Source organism: Aulonocara stuartgranti (assembly GCF_965226115.1).
Source record: "Aulonocara stuartgranti genome assembly, chromosome: 7".
NCBI classification, from domain to species: domain Eukaryota; kingdom Metazoa; phylum Chordata; class Actinopteri; order Cichliformes; family Cichlidae; genus Aulonocara; species Aulonocara stuartgranti.
In genome coordinates this window covers 61,387,067-61,404,343 of record NC_138945.1, presented here as the reverse complement: position 1 = coordinate 61,404,343, position 17,277 = coordinate 61,387,067, and the positions used below count along the sequence as shown (strand labels likewise).

The window sequence follows — 17,277 nt, the reverse complement described above, 5'->3', positions numbered from 1 at the left end:
TGCCCCAAATTGTCAGCAAAGTCATAACACACAGAGCAAAACCAGAAATATTTGAACATTTAAGTTTGTTATGGTGTCTTGGGTTTGTGATTGAAACTTTCACAAAACTAATTCATGACTTCCTCCTATTCTGTGGCACAATTATGGGGTTAATAATGTGGTTAGCAAGAGGTGAGGGTCTTTCTTTGGTTGTGTGTGTGCGGGGGGGTTGTACCACCACATGCAGATTTATGACTGCCAATGAAAAGCTTGTGGTGTTTACATAATACCAATGCAATCCGATGTTGTCACCAGTACATTAGGTAGTTAGTGATTATTTTGCCATTTATTCTTGATATTTAAGGCTCTTTGTGCAAAAACACAGAAACCCATTTAACACATATACGCATGCAAACACAATAATAGTCTCCCTCAGAGTCCCTGATCTCTATGGAGCAAAGTGAACGTGCTGACACGCTCACTTTGCACTCAGTTTAAAAAGTTCAAAGACTTCCTGTTTCTCGCGAGTTACACTGACAGGAAGAAAAAACATGCCACACCCTCCTCTGAGAGCCTGACATATGTTTTCTGACGATTATTAAAACCGGGGGGTTTTCCTGTTGATTTTTGCACATTGTACATGCAAAAGGGGAATCTTTCCATGATTACTCAGTGTAGACTGAAAAAATGATGGTGCTAGTTTGCATGACATAGCCATCTCCCAAGGAAATCACATGTAAATTGAGGATATGAATTCTAACCACATCTGTACCCTGTCCCATCCTGTGTATAAACAAAATGATTACGCGTACAATGGTTCACGAAAGGTCGAGCTGACATTAGGAGAGCAGGATTTTGATTTCATCGCCCTCCGTATTCACAGGTCTATGCGTGTTTCAAATTATTAAATTCAAAATAATGGCCCATAAAATAAACTCCTAAACACGACTAAAATCCTGTTTTCATACTCTACTTTTTTCCCCTTTTTTTTTAGCTGCACAGATTTCAGGTGCTTTGGTCACAACACTCATTTGAATTCTTGGATGTGGTCATTGGGAGAGGTCAACCACAGGGTGTAGCCCTCATTTGTGGACCTAAGCTTATCCGTTCACCACCTGACAGCCGCACAAGAGGCCTGACGGTGTCCCAATGATTGTCCCATTGTCCCAATAATTTCTAACTTATTTATGGCGAAATCAAATCGCATTCACAATTCAAATGCTGGTTATTCAGAAATACTTCAGACTGTCATCGACTGTCTCCGCCTTTATCACCTGTAAGACCTATAGAAACTAGTAGGAGGAATTCATATATTGTGTTTTTAGGTTTTTGAAATGTTGTTTTTATGTTGGAAGAAAAGACTGTAGTCTTTATAAATAGATTTGACATTTTTCACTGTAGACCTTTTTCATTTTGACATGCAGAGTAGGGAAGGCTCACGTGTGATAATTCAATTTGATTAAGCGTCCTAAAGGGCCATGACCATAAACCACGATGCACAAATCCAGGACCTACCCACGAGTAATATACCTGTGGGTTCCCTATCATGACCAGTCAAAATATTCGTGGTGAAAATGATCTCTAAGGAATACAACTGATAATAGAAATTATATGGACAAAAGTTTATGAAAGGCAAAAATCTATATGTGAAATACTCAAAATGAGCAAACTTTTCTACATTAAAAGCATGTCACAGCTTTTTTTCTCACAAGCTTCATATGCAAACATGTTACTGAATGTCCAGAACTCACGAACAGAGGCTTGCAATGCAAAACAGCCCCGACATCACAGGCAAAGTGTGAATTATTCTGCGCTCTCACACACACAAACACTTCTACGTTGCATAGTTCCACAAAACAAACAAGTGCCACCTAATTGCAGCTGATTTGCCTAAATTATCATGTGATTTTCAGACACTACAGATGTTTGCAACATACCAGAAAAACTCTCCAGCTTCTCTTTTTTAAGACCTGACATGAAATCAAGAGCTTTTCTGTCAGCAGTGTAAATGCATGAATTCATTTCTAAGAACATATTTCACTTCATAATACAACGTGAAGTTCTTTGTGTTAGTAAATTAGTATTTGCTAGTTTCATTTGATAGTAATTCAAATTAAGAAATGTTATTGTAAGCATGCTATCAAATTCGTGCAAAGATATTGTGGATGTCACACTCAGAGGACGTTTATTTATAAGTTGTTTATCCTTGCTCATGAAAAATGCACAAAGTCATGGGAGAGTCTGTTATCAACAGTCAGGTCACAGATGAGTGTGACCTCACTAAGAGTGCATCCAAATGTCTGCAAACTCTACATTGCACCTACTCTGGATCCTAGCAACATGACCAACATGCCTCAAGAACACTGCATGAATGAAGAGCAGCTGCTTGAACATTACCGAGATACTCGTCATACAGAGTCCTCGTGGCATACAATATGCAGAAATGTTAAGATTTATCTAGCAAAACATGTTTCCTAACCAAATTTTAGTCGTTATTTTGACATTTTTTAACTGAAATATTTGCACTCTATTTGCAATAAAAATGGTTGAGCTACAGCTGGTATAAAAAAATTTACATACACTCATCATAGGCATGAATTTCATGGTAATTTGGAGCTATTTGTAATCTTTAAACAGTTACTTTTCCAGCGTGGAATGATTGTAGAAGAGACATCTTTAATGACTTCAAAAAAACAAGAAGTGAAATTTGAGTTTTCCCTAATCCACATGGTCAAAAATACACAAACAGGCTAATATAATTCCATACACTTTAGATCTGGATGAATGTCCTTTAGCGTTTGCATCTTGCACCAAACACGATCAACAAGCTTCTGCCATAATCCTAGATGGCTATTTGATCATTCCTCTGCTACCAGAATTGGTAGAATTCATTTAAACTGGTTTGTTTCTTTGCACATACCACACTTTTAGCCTACTTTATCCATTCCAAAACCAGTTTTTTGTGTGCATTTGGGACAGGGGCGTAACTTCCAGGGGGGTTATGACACCCCCCTGGAAACCCCCCCCCAATAGTCAGACCCAACCAATATAACCCCCCCAATAAAATTATGAATTATCTTGCATAAATGGGCTGCTGATTTGCTTTCTAGTTGCGTGTTTAATCATCAGATCTCACCAAGCAGGAGCAGCTTCCCCCCACCCCACCCCACCCCACCATACACTGATGGTTTGGGAACACTGTCCTCTTGCAACTCCCATTTGTGTCTGAGTTTTAATCCCCGAATGTTGATTTGAGGTAAATTTGAAGAACTAAGATGTAGTCGTCCTTCTTTGTTAGGCCATTTAAGTGCATTGTACTAGTACCACTGGCAGCGAAACAACCCCAGAATACAATGCTACCACCGTCATGCTTGAAAGATGCCACAGTGTTCTTAGGTTTGCAAAGCTCACCTTTACTTCTCTGAACATGCATCATTGTGGCCAAATAGCTCAATACTTGTCTAACTAACCATAGTACTTTTGCCCAGAAGGAATTTGGCTTGTCCGTGTGGGCAACTGCACATGTTAGTTAAACTTTAAGGTTCTGATTTTGGAGCAGGGGTTTCTCTCAGTTCACAGTGATGTAAAACTTGCTTCGCTGTGACCAGTGACCCTGGTTTTGCAGCAGTCTCCAGTTCATGGCAGGCTTGAGACATGGTGGTTCCTAAGTTGTACTTGAACATCCTAACCCATTTCCTCTCATGTGAGGGTGACAGTTTGTCTTTTTCCAGACTTTGGCAAAGTGGTAACACATCTGAACATCTTGTACTTATGTACAGTTGTTTGAACTGATGATGTTAGGATCTGCAGTTGTCTGGAAATGGCTCCTAGAGACTTTTGTGACTTGTTTAAATCTGCTATTGTGTCCAATTAGTGTTGTCAAGCAAATCCTTTTTATGCTGCAAGAGGAAATAACAGCTGTATTCAGTCATAAGCACAAATAAGACACATTTTAACCTTTAGCACCACTTATTGAAAGATTTAAGTGAGTGTATAAGCATTTATTTGAGCCTCTATGTATAATTTTGAACCTGTATGGATTAGAAAAATGTCTGCTGTACAACATGGAAAAAGAAAAATTCAAAGAAATCCCGAAATTGCCATGACATGCATAACCATGATAAGTGTAGACAGATAACCACAAATGTACCACTGTAATTTATATTTCTACTTTTCTAATTCTAAATAAACGTTTTTTGTTTTCTTTATCTAAATAAATGGTAAATGGTAAATGGCCTGTATTTGTATAGCGCTTTTCTAGTCCCTAAGGACCCCAAAGCGCTTTACACAACCTGTCATCCACCCATTCACACACACATTCACACACTGGTGATGGCAAGCTACAATGTAGCCACAGCCACCCTGGGGCGCACTGACAGAGGCGAGGCTGCCGGACACTGGCGCCACCGGGCCCTCTGACCACCACCAGTAGGCAACGGGTGAAGTGTCTTGCCCAAGGACACAACGACCGAGACTGTCCAAGCCGGGGCTCGAACCGGCAACCTTCCGATTACAAGGCGAACTCCCAACTCTTGAGCCACGATAATAATAATTAAGCAAATTAGCAATAAAATCTGTAAATTCACATTTTGCCTTAGTACGTGTTGAATTAATTTTGTGTAATCTGAATTTAAACTCACTTAGGGAACGTTTCAAAATTGTTAAACTGTTAAGCAATAAAGCGTGAATGCTTTCGAGTTTTGACTCTGTGTCTCGTGGTTTTCTTTCTTTTCCCACAGTGGTCACTTCCCAAAAATAAGCTTTCTGCTTTTTAAAAGAAGAAGCTTGTTGCGTTTCGCGCATGCGTAGTTTGCAGGTATGTGAGCGGAACACAGGAAGCGAACGTTTTTCGGACTGCTCCGCAGATGGTGCCGTCTGTTTTGCTTTAATGTGACTGACTCCACCTGCTTGACCAGTCGACTAATTTAAACCCTAGACGAAGATATCAGAAACGCGACACTTTGCTTTTTAACGATATCTGAGAAGCCTCGGCTGATAAATCCGGAGCTTGAGTGCGAGGTTAGGGCGTGTTTGACTCTTAACTGTTAGACAGACTGCCCCCTCCTCCTTCTTCTCCTCCTCCTCCCCACTGGATGCTAACTCGGTAGCCTTTGCATGTCGTTGCAGTCGTAGTCAAAAGTTGTGTTTTCGTGTGCGTTTATTGTATTTATTCGGAGGTCCGTTGAGGAACAGACAAAGATGGGGTGTACGCTGAGCACGGACGACAAGGCGGCGCAGGAGCGGAGCAAGATGATCGACAGGAATCTGCGAGACGACGGCGAAAAGGCTGCCCGGGAGGTCAAGCTGCTCCTGCTTGGTGAGAGAAAGATGGACGGACCGAGGGAGGGACGGGGACTGGGTCTGTGTGTTTCTGTGGGACTCTGGTTGCCCAGGCGTAAAAACAACCCGATAAAGGTTTAAATAAGTTTTTGTAGCTGCTAAAATTCAAGTTTTACCCAGCCTATGAAGCAACAGAGGCAAAGGTGGGGAAATGTCGGGGCTTTATTTGAATGTTACGGTGGTGTTAGCTAAAAAAAGTTTGAGCTAGTGGAGTTCCTATCTTTTATCCCTTGTTGAATTACCTCTAATTGTAACTGTGCTGTTAACTAACACTAGATAAGAGCACACTGATTAGTTGCTTCCACAAAAGCAAACCGCTAATACCCAGCGGTAAGTCGGTAAGCTAATTTAACTAAGCAATTAGCTGCTTAGCTAGTGTAACGCCTCGGTGCTAGCTTGGATTTGTTAGCCGTCAGAAAGCATCAATAACTTTCTGTAATCAAGTGTCTGTGTTGCTGTCTTTCGTGACTCCGACTAATAGCACATCTTTTAATATGGCTTAAAGTACAATAGCTAGCTAGCTCCCTTCCTGTTTCTTCGTGACGTAAATCAAAAAGAAAGTAGACGTGCCCTTAGATCGGTTATCTGTACTATCCAGCAAATATTTGAAACTAACACTTGTGAGCAGTGTTAAAGTTGTTATCTGTTGGAACAGCATTAAAGTATGTGCGAGCTCCACTATTCAACAGGTCTCGAATAATACGCCCCCCCCCCCCCCGCGAGACATGTTTGCTCTTCTGAAGCGTTGTACACACAATTTAAACCCTCTGTATCTATACCTGTTTGTATCTCTGTATGACTTGCTCTTATGTCATCCAAAACTGCATTATCCAAATGCTGTGTGGGGGAGCATTAGTGCTGCCATTTGAATATGTTGGCCTACCATGCAAATATGTTCAGAAAATTGCATACTTAAACTACTAATGCTGCTTAAAAAATGTTATGGCCCAGCTTTCAAATTATGGGATGTAAACCATAGATAAGCTTCCAGTTAACATAACCGCATGTCACATTTCTCCAGGATTATTTCACAGTTTTAAGGAAAGCTGCCACACCTCTCCATTCTTCCCATTACATGACCACTCTCGCCTATCTCAGCATGGATAGATGGGGTAGAGGTTGCATAGCAACCTATGCAGCCAGGTTGACAGTAATGCACGCACGACAGAAACGGTTAGTGCGTGCTAATGGGATGCCTGCCACAGCCATGCAGTCTGCAAGCTGTTTTTGAAAATGCAGTCTTATTCTGCATCTCGCAGCTAATCTCTGCTCAAGCAGGGCTGTGGCACCAGCTATTCTCCAGCATGGCTTCACAACCCCATACGTCCCGTTGTCAAGCCTGTGCGTCATTTGAGATGAAACCTTATTTGAATTTTCATGGTGCTTTTACCTGTCACGATTCCCACAACCACCTGCATGAAATGCAAGTTTGGTTTGTGGATTCATCATCTAATGGTCTGGCTAATCTGTTTAAACACAAAGATGTTTTACATCCACATTTGTGACGTTGAATATCTGGTGTAATGTTCACGTCTCTGAGGGAGACTGATATGTTCTCACTGCAGTTTGCTGCTCTGTAATGCTTCCCCGCTGGGGATGTATGCAATAATACAGTAATCAGCAAATGACAGGCTCTTGCAATCACTGCTTTGAGTGGGAGGGCTGTCTTAATTGTAGAGTTTTTGCAAGCAGCTTAAATGCAAATATGAGACAGGTTTTTATTTTTGTGTAGCATTATTTTTGCAAACAAATGACAGAAAAAGCAGCATAGGTGCAAAAACTGCAGAGATATCTGCATTTTATAAGTGTGTATTTTGTTTTCCCTGTCATCTCGTCTCTGTGGCAAAACATTAACCATTTTACTCCACCAGTTTTTGTCATAATTGGTTTCTATTATCCCTTCAATTTCAGCAGCTCAGTCAGGCGCAAGCGTGTTTGCAAATTAAATTTAAGTGATGTTTTCAGTACTGGTAGCTCTATTGTGTGTTGCTGTTTTCATATGGGATGATGAAGTGGCAAATCGCTCCAGCCACTGGGGAACTAAAAGTCCCGGGAGGGGTAAGCTAATTAAAATGTTGTGTGCTCATCTTAAAACATGCCTTAATCTCAGATGGAGTTGTTGAGCTTTATGTGAAATGAAACAGCATTGTATTTTTCTTATATTTTGATATGTGTCACCTAAAAGGCAGTAGTGGTATCACGCTGCCTTATATACTGTAGTGTTGTAGTCATACATAAATCATTGGAGATGCAGTTCAGAGTCCTGCCAAGCTGGTATGGGATGAATTTCTTACACAAGGAAGTTTAAGCTGTCTATAATCTCATTGACGAGACGATCCAATTAATTAATCCAATTGCGCTTTGTGACTCAGCTAAATCTGACCTCAGACACCGCTGTGGGTGTTCATACACCACAGGCAGAACTCACTTAAAACTTGAAAAAAGTGCATTTAACAGAAGCTAGTCTGGCACCATTAACTTATCTTAGTGTTTTAAATGTAGGGCTGCACAGATACTCGAAATGAATCATGCAGTTTGGTGTTTAAAGGTAAACTATGCGTGTTTATTTCACACTGGTTGGCATTTAATGTAATTTTGTAGGTTTGAACTGTACCCGCTTCTGTTTTGAAATAATTAACACAATTGCTGTAATTTTCTCTAACTTCTGTTCTGTGTTTCAGGTGCTGGGGAGTCTGGGAAGAGTACCATTGTTAAACAGATGAAGTAAGCATGAATGAATCAGTAATACAGTTTAGAATACATCAAGCACTAAGATACTTGATGTATTTTTTTATTAAAAAGGGTGATCACAGTATACCAGTGCCAATCTCAGTGAATTCCCTTATGATGCATTAAGAGTATGGATTATCTAACGCAACTGTGATAATTAGAAATTATCACATGACACTCAGTTTTTGTTTGTGATGGAAATATTTGTTCTTTTTAATGTTAAACATACAGTATAAAATACACCATGTGGTGAATAGGCAATATGTGGAGCACAACCATTTCCTTCCCGCACAGGCAACAAAAAATGTTCTATTTTAATGGGCATGTCATCCTCATTCTACAACAGGGGTGGGCAATCTCAGTCCACGAGGGCCGGTGTCCCTGCAGGTTTTAGATGTCCTCGAACCAACACAGCTGATTTAAATGGCTGAATTTGCTTCTCAACATGTCCTGAAGTTCTCCAGAGACCTGGTAACGAACTAATCATGTGATTCGGTAGTGTTGACCCAAGATGAGATCTAAAACCTGCAGGGACACCGGCCCTCGTGGACTGAGATTGCCCACCCCTGTTCTACAACATGAGAGACACACACAGTCAAATCTGAAGAAGAAGAAATAATCTACTCTCTAAATTATTCCCCATTCTTTCAGGGCAAAGATGTTTTAACTCTAGATTTAAATATCTGAGACTTCTTTTTTTAAAATAAGTGCAGTTTAAATGATACACCTTTGTTTTTCTACACTGTAAGGGAATGCAGGTGTAGCAAATCTAAGAAGCCTTTTTTTGACCATAAACTTAAACATAAAACCTTAAAAAAAATACATAAAAAGCAGCAAGTCATTAACCAGATTGTCCCATAGTTAATTATTTTTAATTCCCCCAAAAACATTCAGTAAAAAGTAATTGAGTAGAGGCTTACTCAAAAAACAATTGAAAGTTGTTCTGTTTTTATTTTACTTAATATCTGTCATATATGCTGCCAGAAGCTCAGGCTTCAGACTGCTCCAGACACGCAGTTTAAGATATTTATTCTGCTCTTGGCTCTGTATGATGTCAGAATGGGTATTCCTAATATTTTCATCTCAAGCACACCACTCTGGCTGTGAATACATAAGCCCCACATACCTGTCGTTTAGACCTTCAGTTTGTGAGGAGCAGCCAGTCAGAGATAAATGTCCTCATAGGGGGAGGAGCTACAATGCTTAAGATGATCTGAGAACCTGCATCATATCTCATCGAAAAATAAATAAGGATTATTTTCAACTGGAAATGATGCGGTACTACTCTAAAAATAGTCTAAGAATAAACACTAAAGAAAATAGAGGCATAAGAGCTTGAATTAGAATTTGATTTTAATAAGTACGGTTAATCATTCAAATTATACAAGTGATCAGTAAAAGTATAACTCTCTATATATTTTTAAGTCTGTTTGACAGAGCTTTGGTACCAACTTTCAGCCCATTGTTTAACTGAGAAGGCTCCTCCACTAGGTTGGTTCATTGTGTCATTTCTATTAAAACAAAAAAAGCAGCCACCAGGTTCACTTAGCTGGTGAACATGGTGGAGTATTAGGCAACTAATGAGCCAGACATTTCCCTCGGGAGCTGGGAGAGACCTAAAACAGAGCTAGAGCAAACGTGACTCCAGATGAGCAGCAGCATTTACTTGTATCTCCTGGATTTCTAAAGCAGTTGATTGCTTGTTTGGCCTTGTTGCAGATTTTAATAGCAATCTCTAACATGAAATGGACCATTATTTATACATTTTATAATCTATTTTGATATGTTAACTATCAACCAGTTTACCAGCATTTAAAGAACAGATTGAATCCCATTGTTTGTACTTATTGTATGAAATTAGAATTAACTGTGGCACGCCTGCTAATGTTCTCTCTTTGTGTTTCAGGATCATCCACGAAGCAGGCTACTCAGAGGAGGAGTGTAAGCAGTACAAGGCTGTGGTCTACAGCAACACCATCCAGTCCATTATTGCCATCATCAGAGCCATGGGACGCCTCAAGATTGACTTTGCTGATCAAGCCAGAGCAGTAAGTGACAGAAAACACAGCATCCAGACAACCTCACAGATTGTCTGTGGTAACAGCGGCTTAGTCATTTGCCTTATGGGCAGGGTTCTTTGCATTGCAACCTTCTAGAGAAAAAAAAGGATTAAAAAACTAGGTCTGTGCTTAATATCACATTTAAAACATTTAAAAATAAGAATATCTCCCAGCTATCTATGGAGATTAAGAAATATTTAAAGTTTATGACCAGGACAGTGGGGTGGGAGAGGGGAGTTTAGGAAATTTAAGTAGAAGATGTGCAAAGTCCATGTAATAAATCCAGTGTACAAAATTATTATAGCCTGATTTATAATAAACAGGCAACATTTCTGTTTTTCTCTCTCACTGGAGACGTCGTGGCCATTGTTTTATTTCTGTTTTCACAAGTCTAGTTTATTAATATCCTGTTTGGCAGATTTTTTTTAAACAGACTCCTGTTTCTTTTTGCAAATCTGTTTCTCCCTTTTTTTTTTTTTTTTTTCTCCTTTCCTTTTTCTTTTTTTCCCCTCTTGGCATAACAAAAGAGCTAGTCATTGTGTCTGCGTGACTGGCCTGGCTCTCTCATCGTGACCAAGTTTAATCCTGAAGCCTTTCTTTTCTGATTTTATGCTCTCTCAAATATCAAGGTTTTTGCCTCTGGCGTTTAGACACTGTGCCCCTTTTGAAATCTAATTTTATGTAAAGTATAACAGGTGAAAGACTGGGAAAAACACAGTTAATTAATTATTAATTTATCACTTTAGTTTGCACGGCCCGTTCGGCTAAGGAGTAACGACAATAGATGAATTGTGATCTTTCTAAATATAGAAAAAAATTAGCAAAACAAATCTAGTAAATCTTTGTTTCTATTTGATAATGAGTTAACCTTCTTTAGGCTGTTTTCAGTTAAGTGTCTCTGTGTCTTTAGGATGACGCGCGGCAGCTGTTCGTCCTGGCGGGCTCAGCAGAAGAGGGCTTCATGACCAGTGAACTGGCTGGGGTCATCCAGCGGCTGTGGAAAGATGGAGGAGTTCAAGCCTGCTTCAGCCGCTCCCGAGAGTACCAGCTCAACGACTCTGCAGCATAGTGAGTAGGATGCACGGACACGCATACTTCAAACAGTAGGGGACTGTCCTTGGAAGAATAACTCCCGCTCTTACGTCAGTGCTTTAGCTTGTTGCCAATCTTTCTTTCTCTTGTTGATTTTTCTCTTTCCAAAGTTACCTAAATGACCTGGACAGGATATCCAACAGTGCTTACGTTCCAACCCAGCAGGATGTGCTGAGGACTAGAGTCAAAACTACCGGTATTGTGGAAACACACTTCACTTTCAAGGATTTGCACTTCAAGTGAGTATAGCCACCATCATTGTTTTAGTTTTGTTTAAACACAGCAGTGTCTCGTGGTGCTCCATGTAAAGTCTACACTGACTCACATATGCCTGCCTTTATTTTTCATTTATGACTGTTAACCTTTAGAAGCCAAAATGGCTCATGGCTTTAAAAAAAGATAGTATTAGTGCATCTGAAGTTTTCTAAACAATTTAGACCAAACACTGTGACAGGAGTGCCTCCAAGAACCAAAATGTGACATGTAGTAGGTAATGGTTTATGGCTTTCTTATAGCCATCAATTCTTTCCTCATTTTCATAGCTCATAAAATCATTTGGTGTCAAAGGTCTCTCATTTGCATTGTTATAGTTTCAGAAAAAGCTGAAATGTGTTGCTTGTCATGTTTTAAAATAAACACATGGAGACCCAGCCACCAGCTAACATTTATGCATAAATCTATATTTAAAAGTAAGAGAGAGAGCGCATATTGCAAGGATCAGAATCAGCAAATTCAGGAGTTTGCACTTTGATAGAAGATGTCCTGCCGTTCCTATGTGAGGCAACCACTAGTAGTTGATGCCTTGTTCATGAAAAAATGAAAAGCTACGAGTGGTCGGACAGCATGTAGTCTCGTCACCTAATATCACACTGAATGCAAGAACACAGTAGCTTCATACTCTTGAAAACTAACTGAAAAAGCGGCTTTTAAAAGCTCTGACAGCTGTCCACAGTATTTTACACATTCTGAAAGATTTGCGTGTGTTTGTGTGAAAATGTCATCACCCAGATCATGTGAGTGTGTGAGAGTTGCATTTATTTAACAATATCTTTCTGTGATCTCAGAATGTTTGATGTTGGTGGACAGAGATCAGAGAGGAAGAAGTGGATTCATTGTTTTGAGGGCGTCACTGCCATCATCTTCTGCGTGGCTTTGAGTGACTACGACTTAGTGCTGGCTGAGGACGAGGAAATGGTAAGAGTTGTCTGACCCCGGCACACTCTGCCCACTAGTACGTCTCTGATCGGTAATCACTGTGCACTTCTCCTCCCGCTCAGAATCGAATGCACGAGAGCATGAAGCTGTTTGACTCCATCTGCAACAACAAGTGGTTTACAGAGACCTCCATCATCCTCTTCCTCAACAAAAAGGACTTGTTTGAGGAGAAGATCAAAAAGAGCCCCCTTACAATCTGCTTCCCTGAGTACGCAGGTGAGTCATATAAACAAACACTGACATGCAGAGCTGGTGCTTTATACATGCAAATAATGTCCTTTGTGTGTTGGCGGGGTATATAAATCATTAAGCCCGACTATGTATGCAGGATTTGGGCTTTTAATCGTGGATTTGTAATGATGTGTAGAAAAATTTAACCTTATTTAAACTGTTGTTTTTGTGTAGCATGACTAAGTCATATTTGGATTCCTTTATACTGTCAGAATCCTGTGATTATTGCTTTTAGAGCCCAACTTGTTTTGTAGCTACACAAAGGTGTGGCAGGCCCTGTAGATGAGACAGATGTTTTATCCCACTGCTCTGCTCTGGAGCTGTGTGGGCTGCTTCATGTTTAAACAATGCATTTTTGTCAGGTTCACAGATACAGATTAAATAGCCATGATTTTGGTTTGAATCTACACTCGAACACCATATCTGTAACATCATGCTGTCATCATCTATTTATATCGATGTGACGTAAGGATCCAGAGATTCAGTAGAAGATAAGTTTTAACCTTTTCTTCCCTAGGAGGCTCGCCGGGTCACGTTGTATTTATTGTGAAAGGACATTTTATGGTTTCCAAATGTGGTACACTCACTCAAGGGACCATTTCTGTGCCTAAAATAGATGTGGGGTTTGTCGTGTTTTATTTCTGCTGGTAAAGATTGAATTTTTAGAACCAGTTCAGTAATATTGGTGTCACACTTCTCATTACTTTGTGGTGGCCGTTTACTTCCTTATTTTACACACTGATAACTCACGTTAACTTTAAAAAAAAAAAAAAAATCACACTCAGCTGTGATACTAAGCAAAAGTTTTTCAATTCATAAAGCCAGATGTTGTTCATTTTGACCTCAGTATTGACTTTTAAGTAAGAAATTTTAAGTAACAACCATAAGCTTAAAGTACAACTTCCTTTTTTTTAAAGGGGGCTGTGTAAAATACGAATGAAAGCAGAATGCAGCGATTTTCAAATCTCGTGAACTTCTAAAACTGCGAACAGTTATTATTTGAGGAAATATACTGGCTTATTTTAAATTTGAAGGCACATCTCAAAAAAGCTGGGACAAGGCATGTTTACTACTGTGTGGCATCACCTCTTCTTCTAACAGTGTGTAAATGTCTGGGTACTGAGGAGACCAGATGCCTGTACTGTGAAGCGGGACTTTGGCTTATCCAGTTAAATTGAGTGTTAACGCTGAGTTTCCTGTATTTAAATCAGTTTCCTTATTGCATGTAGTGTATGACATTTCAAGCACACCTGCTCTTCATCAGACCACTGTACTGGGTGCATTGCCATGGTAACTGATGCTGTGAACCATATTAGAGATGGACATGTATGAAATCACCACCTACTGACCAGTCAGTCCTCCGAATAATTGTTGTCATTTCTGGAAGATTCCTTAGATGCCTTTGTACTGAGACTATGAGGGACTAAAGTCTTTATAAATTCTGCAAATAATTTATTTAATGTTAATAATATTATTGTTCCATAAGCATAAATATTTGTAGGCTGCCTTTTGTATTTTAAATCAAATTTTTCACCTATTGTAGCTTTAAGCCCACGTTTGGATTCTGTTTTTAATATTCGCATGTTACACTCAGAATGTTAAACACCACAGAGGCTGCAGCTGAAAGAATAAAAACTAAGACAAACACCCAGTTAAACATTAATCTGTTTGAGCACTCGATTATAATCCATCAGGTTCTCCTGTGTTTTATTGATAGAGCTGTGTGTTAACTCACACAGTTTGCCTTCCTCCTTTTCTTCAAATATGCAAGACTTTTATTAAAATATAACAGATTTCCCATTTTACTGACCAAAACAGCTAAAGCCCTCACACATACAGTGCTGTTAATACTAAACTAGTATCCAGCGTCTTTCCTCTCACACACGTAATCGCTGATTTGCCTGCAGCAACTGTGCCACTTTCACTTTCAGTTAAACACATCATACTTTCAGTATTGTGTCTTACCTGTTGGTATTTTACTTGCTGTATAGTTTTATCTGCCTTTGTGAAGTCAGCCACACTGTTGCCAGCCCACTTATCTGTAATTGTGACTTGTGAGACAGTGCCAGGGAACTCCAGGGAACTCCCGGGATCTCCCGGATTAACTGCTTAAGCAGGACTTGCGGTCCAACAGAGGTAGCACATATGCTGTCCTCTCCAGTCTAAGGATGACCTGTCTGCCTGCAGGGAGCTCTGCTGTCAGATGGAGGCATTGTACAGCTTATCTGTGGGCCACTCTTGCTTGTAAAGTTGTCAGGACTTTTAGAAGACCTCTCTCTAAGACTGCCTTTTTTTTTTTTTTTTTTTTTTTTAAATACCCAATCACCAAAGTGATTGACTTGTTAGCAAAATTGTAATTCAGATGTTTGGTTTTTGGGTTTGTTTGTTGGTTTTTTTTTTTGTGGTTTTGTTTGTTTTCCCCTGCCTTTTGTTACCCTGTCCTAACTTATTCAAGACATGTTGCTGCAATCAAACTTGGAGTGATCCTAGTTTTATCTCATCTGTTTCTATGTTTTGAACAAAATTAAATGTGGGCTTGTGAGATCTGCACTTCCTTTTGGAATTAGCGTTATGGTAAAACATGCTTTTGCCCTTCTGTTATTCTCCGTAACCTGTCAGGTGAAACCCTTGCTTGAATAAATGTCAAATTATAAACAAAGTCAGCCGAGAAGTAAATATTCTGCAGCCAGGTTGGAGAAAAACAAGGGCAACAATAAATCCGAATTGACACTGGAGCGGCATTTTTGGAAAGCATAATTAAATTGCAGCTTGACACCAGGCTGGAACTGCTATTTAACGGCCTTCACGGCCGGGTAGTGCATGCTGTTTATTTGAGACTGAGCTCAGGACAGGTGCCTGTTGAACATTGAACCACACAACACTGACACTCAACCTGTACGTCACTGCAGAGTGAAACGACTGGAGGTCAGCAAAGAAACAACTTTCACAGGGCGTTAAGTTTTATAGTTTTAAGTAGAACTCTAAAAGTGCGCACAGTCATATTCAGTTGATGAGAAACTGAAAAATAAGTGCATCTATGCATATTTTTTTTTTTTTTTTTTTTTATATATGATGGCAGTGGAAAGACGGAACAGGCTTTAGATCTCATTTCTCCTTCTATTTCCATTTCCTCTTTATCCCCACCCACTTCATAGGCGCCAACACCTACGAGGAGGCCGCAGCATACGTCCAGTGCCAGTTTGAGGACCTAAACAAGAGAAAGGACACCAAGGAGATCTACACCCATTTCACCTGCGCCACCGACACCAAGAACGTGCAGTTTGTGTTCGATGCCGTCACTGACGTTATCATCAAGAACAACCTGAAGGACTGTGGTCTTTTCTAAAAGGTGACGTGTCATGTTTTGTCTGTGAACAGGCCGCCATATTTTCTGCCACATTTTCTCCTCTAACCAGGTTTTGGTTTGTTTGTTTGTTTGTTTTTTTCCCCCCCTGTTCAGGCAGCTTGGTGTCCGGTTTAATGAGTGACTTTATTCAAGAGGAGTGGAAGAAGCTTGGACTGATGTCACTTTTAACCCCTTATTAACTTATGTTCATCTCTAAAAGTTTAAAAATGGTATGTAGAGAAAACATTTTGTGTAAAATATTTGTACAACTGTCTATGGCCAGGGATTTTTTTCCTCTATTTTTAAAATGTGCTTCTTTTACCTTATTTTTATGTAAAAAGGGGGGCCTTTGCTTTTTCTTTTTTTGTCTGTGCATCACATTTTCTTTTTTGTAGTTGCTCGTGCCTTGCATGCCTTAGTTGCAGTGTTTCTTCTTCATTGTTCACTTGTTTATTTAGATGCCACCATTTAACTCTTCTCGAGTCCCTTCAATTCATACTATGTTTGTTTTTTTTTAATAATTCTGGCCACTTCACTGTTATATATACATATTTTTGCCTCCTTGTATAAAACAAGCAAGACCAATTCACTCTGATGCTGACATACTGTGAGAGCTGTGTGGAAACTGATGTGTGGTTTGCATGGGTGATACGAGCGAGGGCAAATGCGCGTGTGTGTGTGTGTGCGTGCGTGTGTGTGCGTGTGTGTGTGTGTGTGTGTGTGTGCGCACAATATAAAACAAAGGGACTTTATTCCTCTACTTGTCATCCTCTTTCAAAGTTTTATTTTTCTAAGAGACCAAAAAGGAGCTCCTCACGAATCAAAAAGTGCACCTTGTCGATGCGCTGCTACAAACATTCCCGATTGAACCATGAAGGAAAGGGAAGCTTTGAAAAGAGGATGCCAATGGTGGCCTTGTAGCAGACAGTAGGACCATATGTAGATATGTGTTCAGTGCATAGACACAGTTGATTTGGTTACAAGTGCACTGTTACTCATTATGATCTGTGAAGGTTTAAAGTTACATGCCCCCCCCCCCCTCCTCCTCAGCTCTGTTTCCATGAGATGGGGACTTTAGTGGACTAATCTCCATGATTTTGCTAATAAAAGGGTTGCTATGTTGAAACCATGGCAACTTATGCAAAAAAAACATGTTTGCCTCCTGTTTTTTTGTGTGTGTGTGCGTGTGTTATTTTATGAAAGGTAAGAAGCATTTTTAAATGCTTTTGAGAAATGTAGACCTTAAAAACCCATAACAGATGGTTTATCTCAAACTGTTTTGAT

General features: G+C 39.8%; 1 protein-coding gene across 1 annotated transcript; it reads left to right on the top strand.

Annotated features, from left to right (window-relative positions):
- Positions 1-4,780: 4,780 nt before the first annotated feature.
- On the top strand, positions 4,781-17,145 carry LOC309711081 (guanine nucleotide-binding protein G(i) subunit alpha-1). Its single transcript, XM_082541102.1, has 9 exons — positions 4,781-5,296; positions 8,001-8,043; positions 9,956-10,097; positions 11,020-11,177; positions 11,312-11,440; positions 12,266-12,395; positions 12,479-12,632; positions 15,803-15,996; positions 16,108-17,145. The coding sequence occupies exons 1-8, from the start codon at positions 5,179-5,181 to the stop codon at positions 15,991-15,993; spliced, it is 1,065 nt and encodes a 354-aa protein (XP_082397228.1). The 5' UTR covers positions 4,781-5,178; the 3' UTR covers positions 15,994-15,996; positions 16,108-17,145.
- The last annotated feature ends 132 nt before the right edge of the window (positions 17,146-17,277 follow it).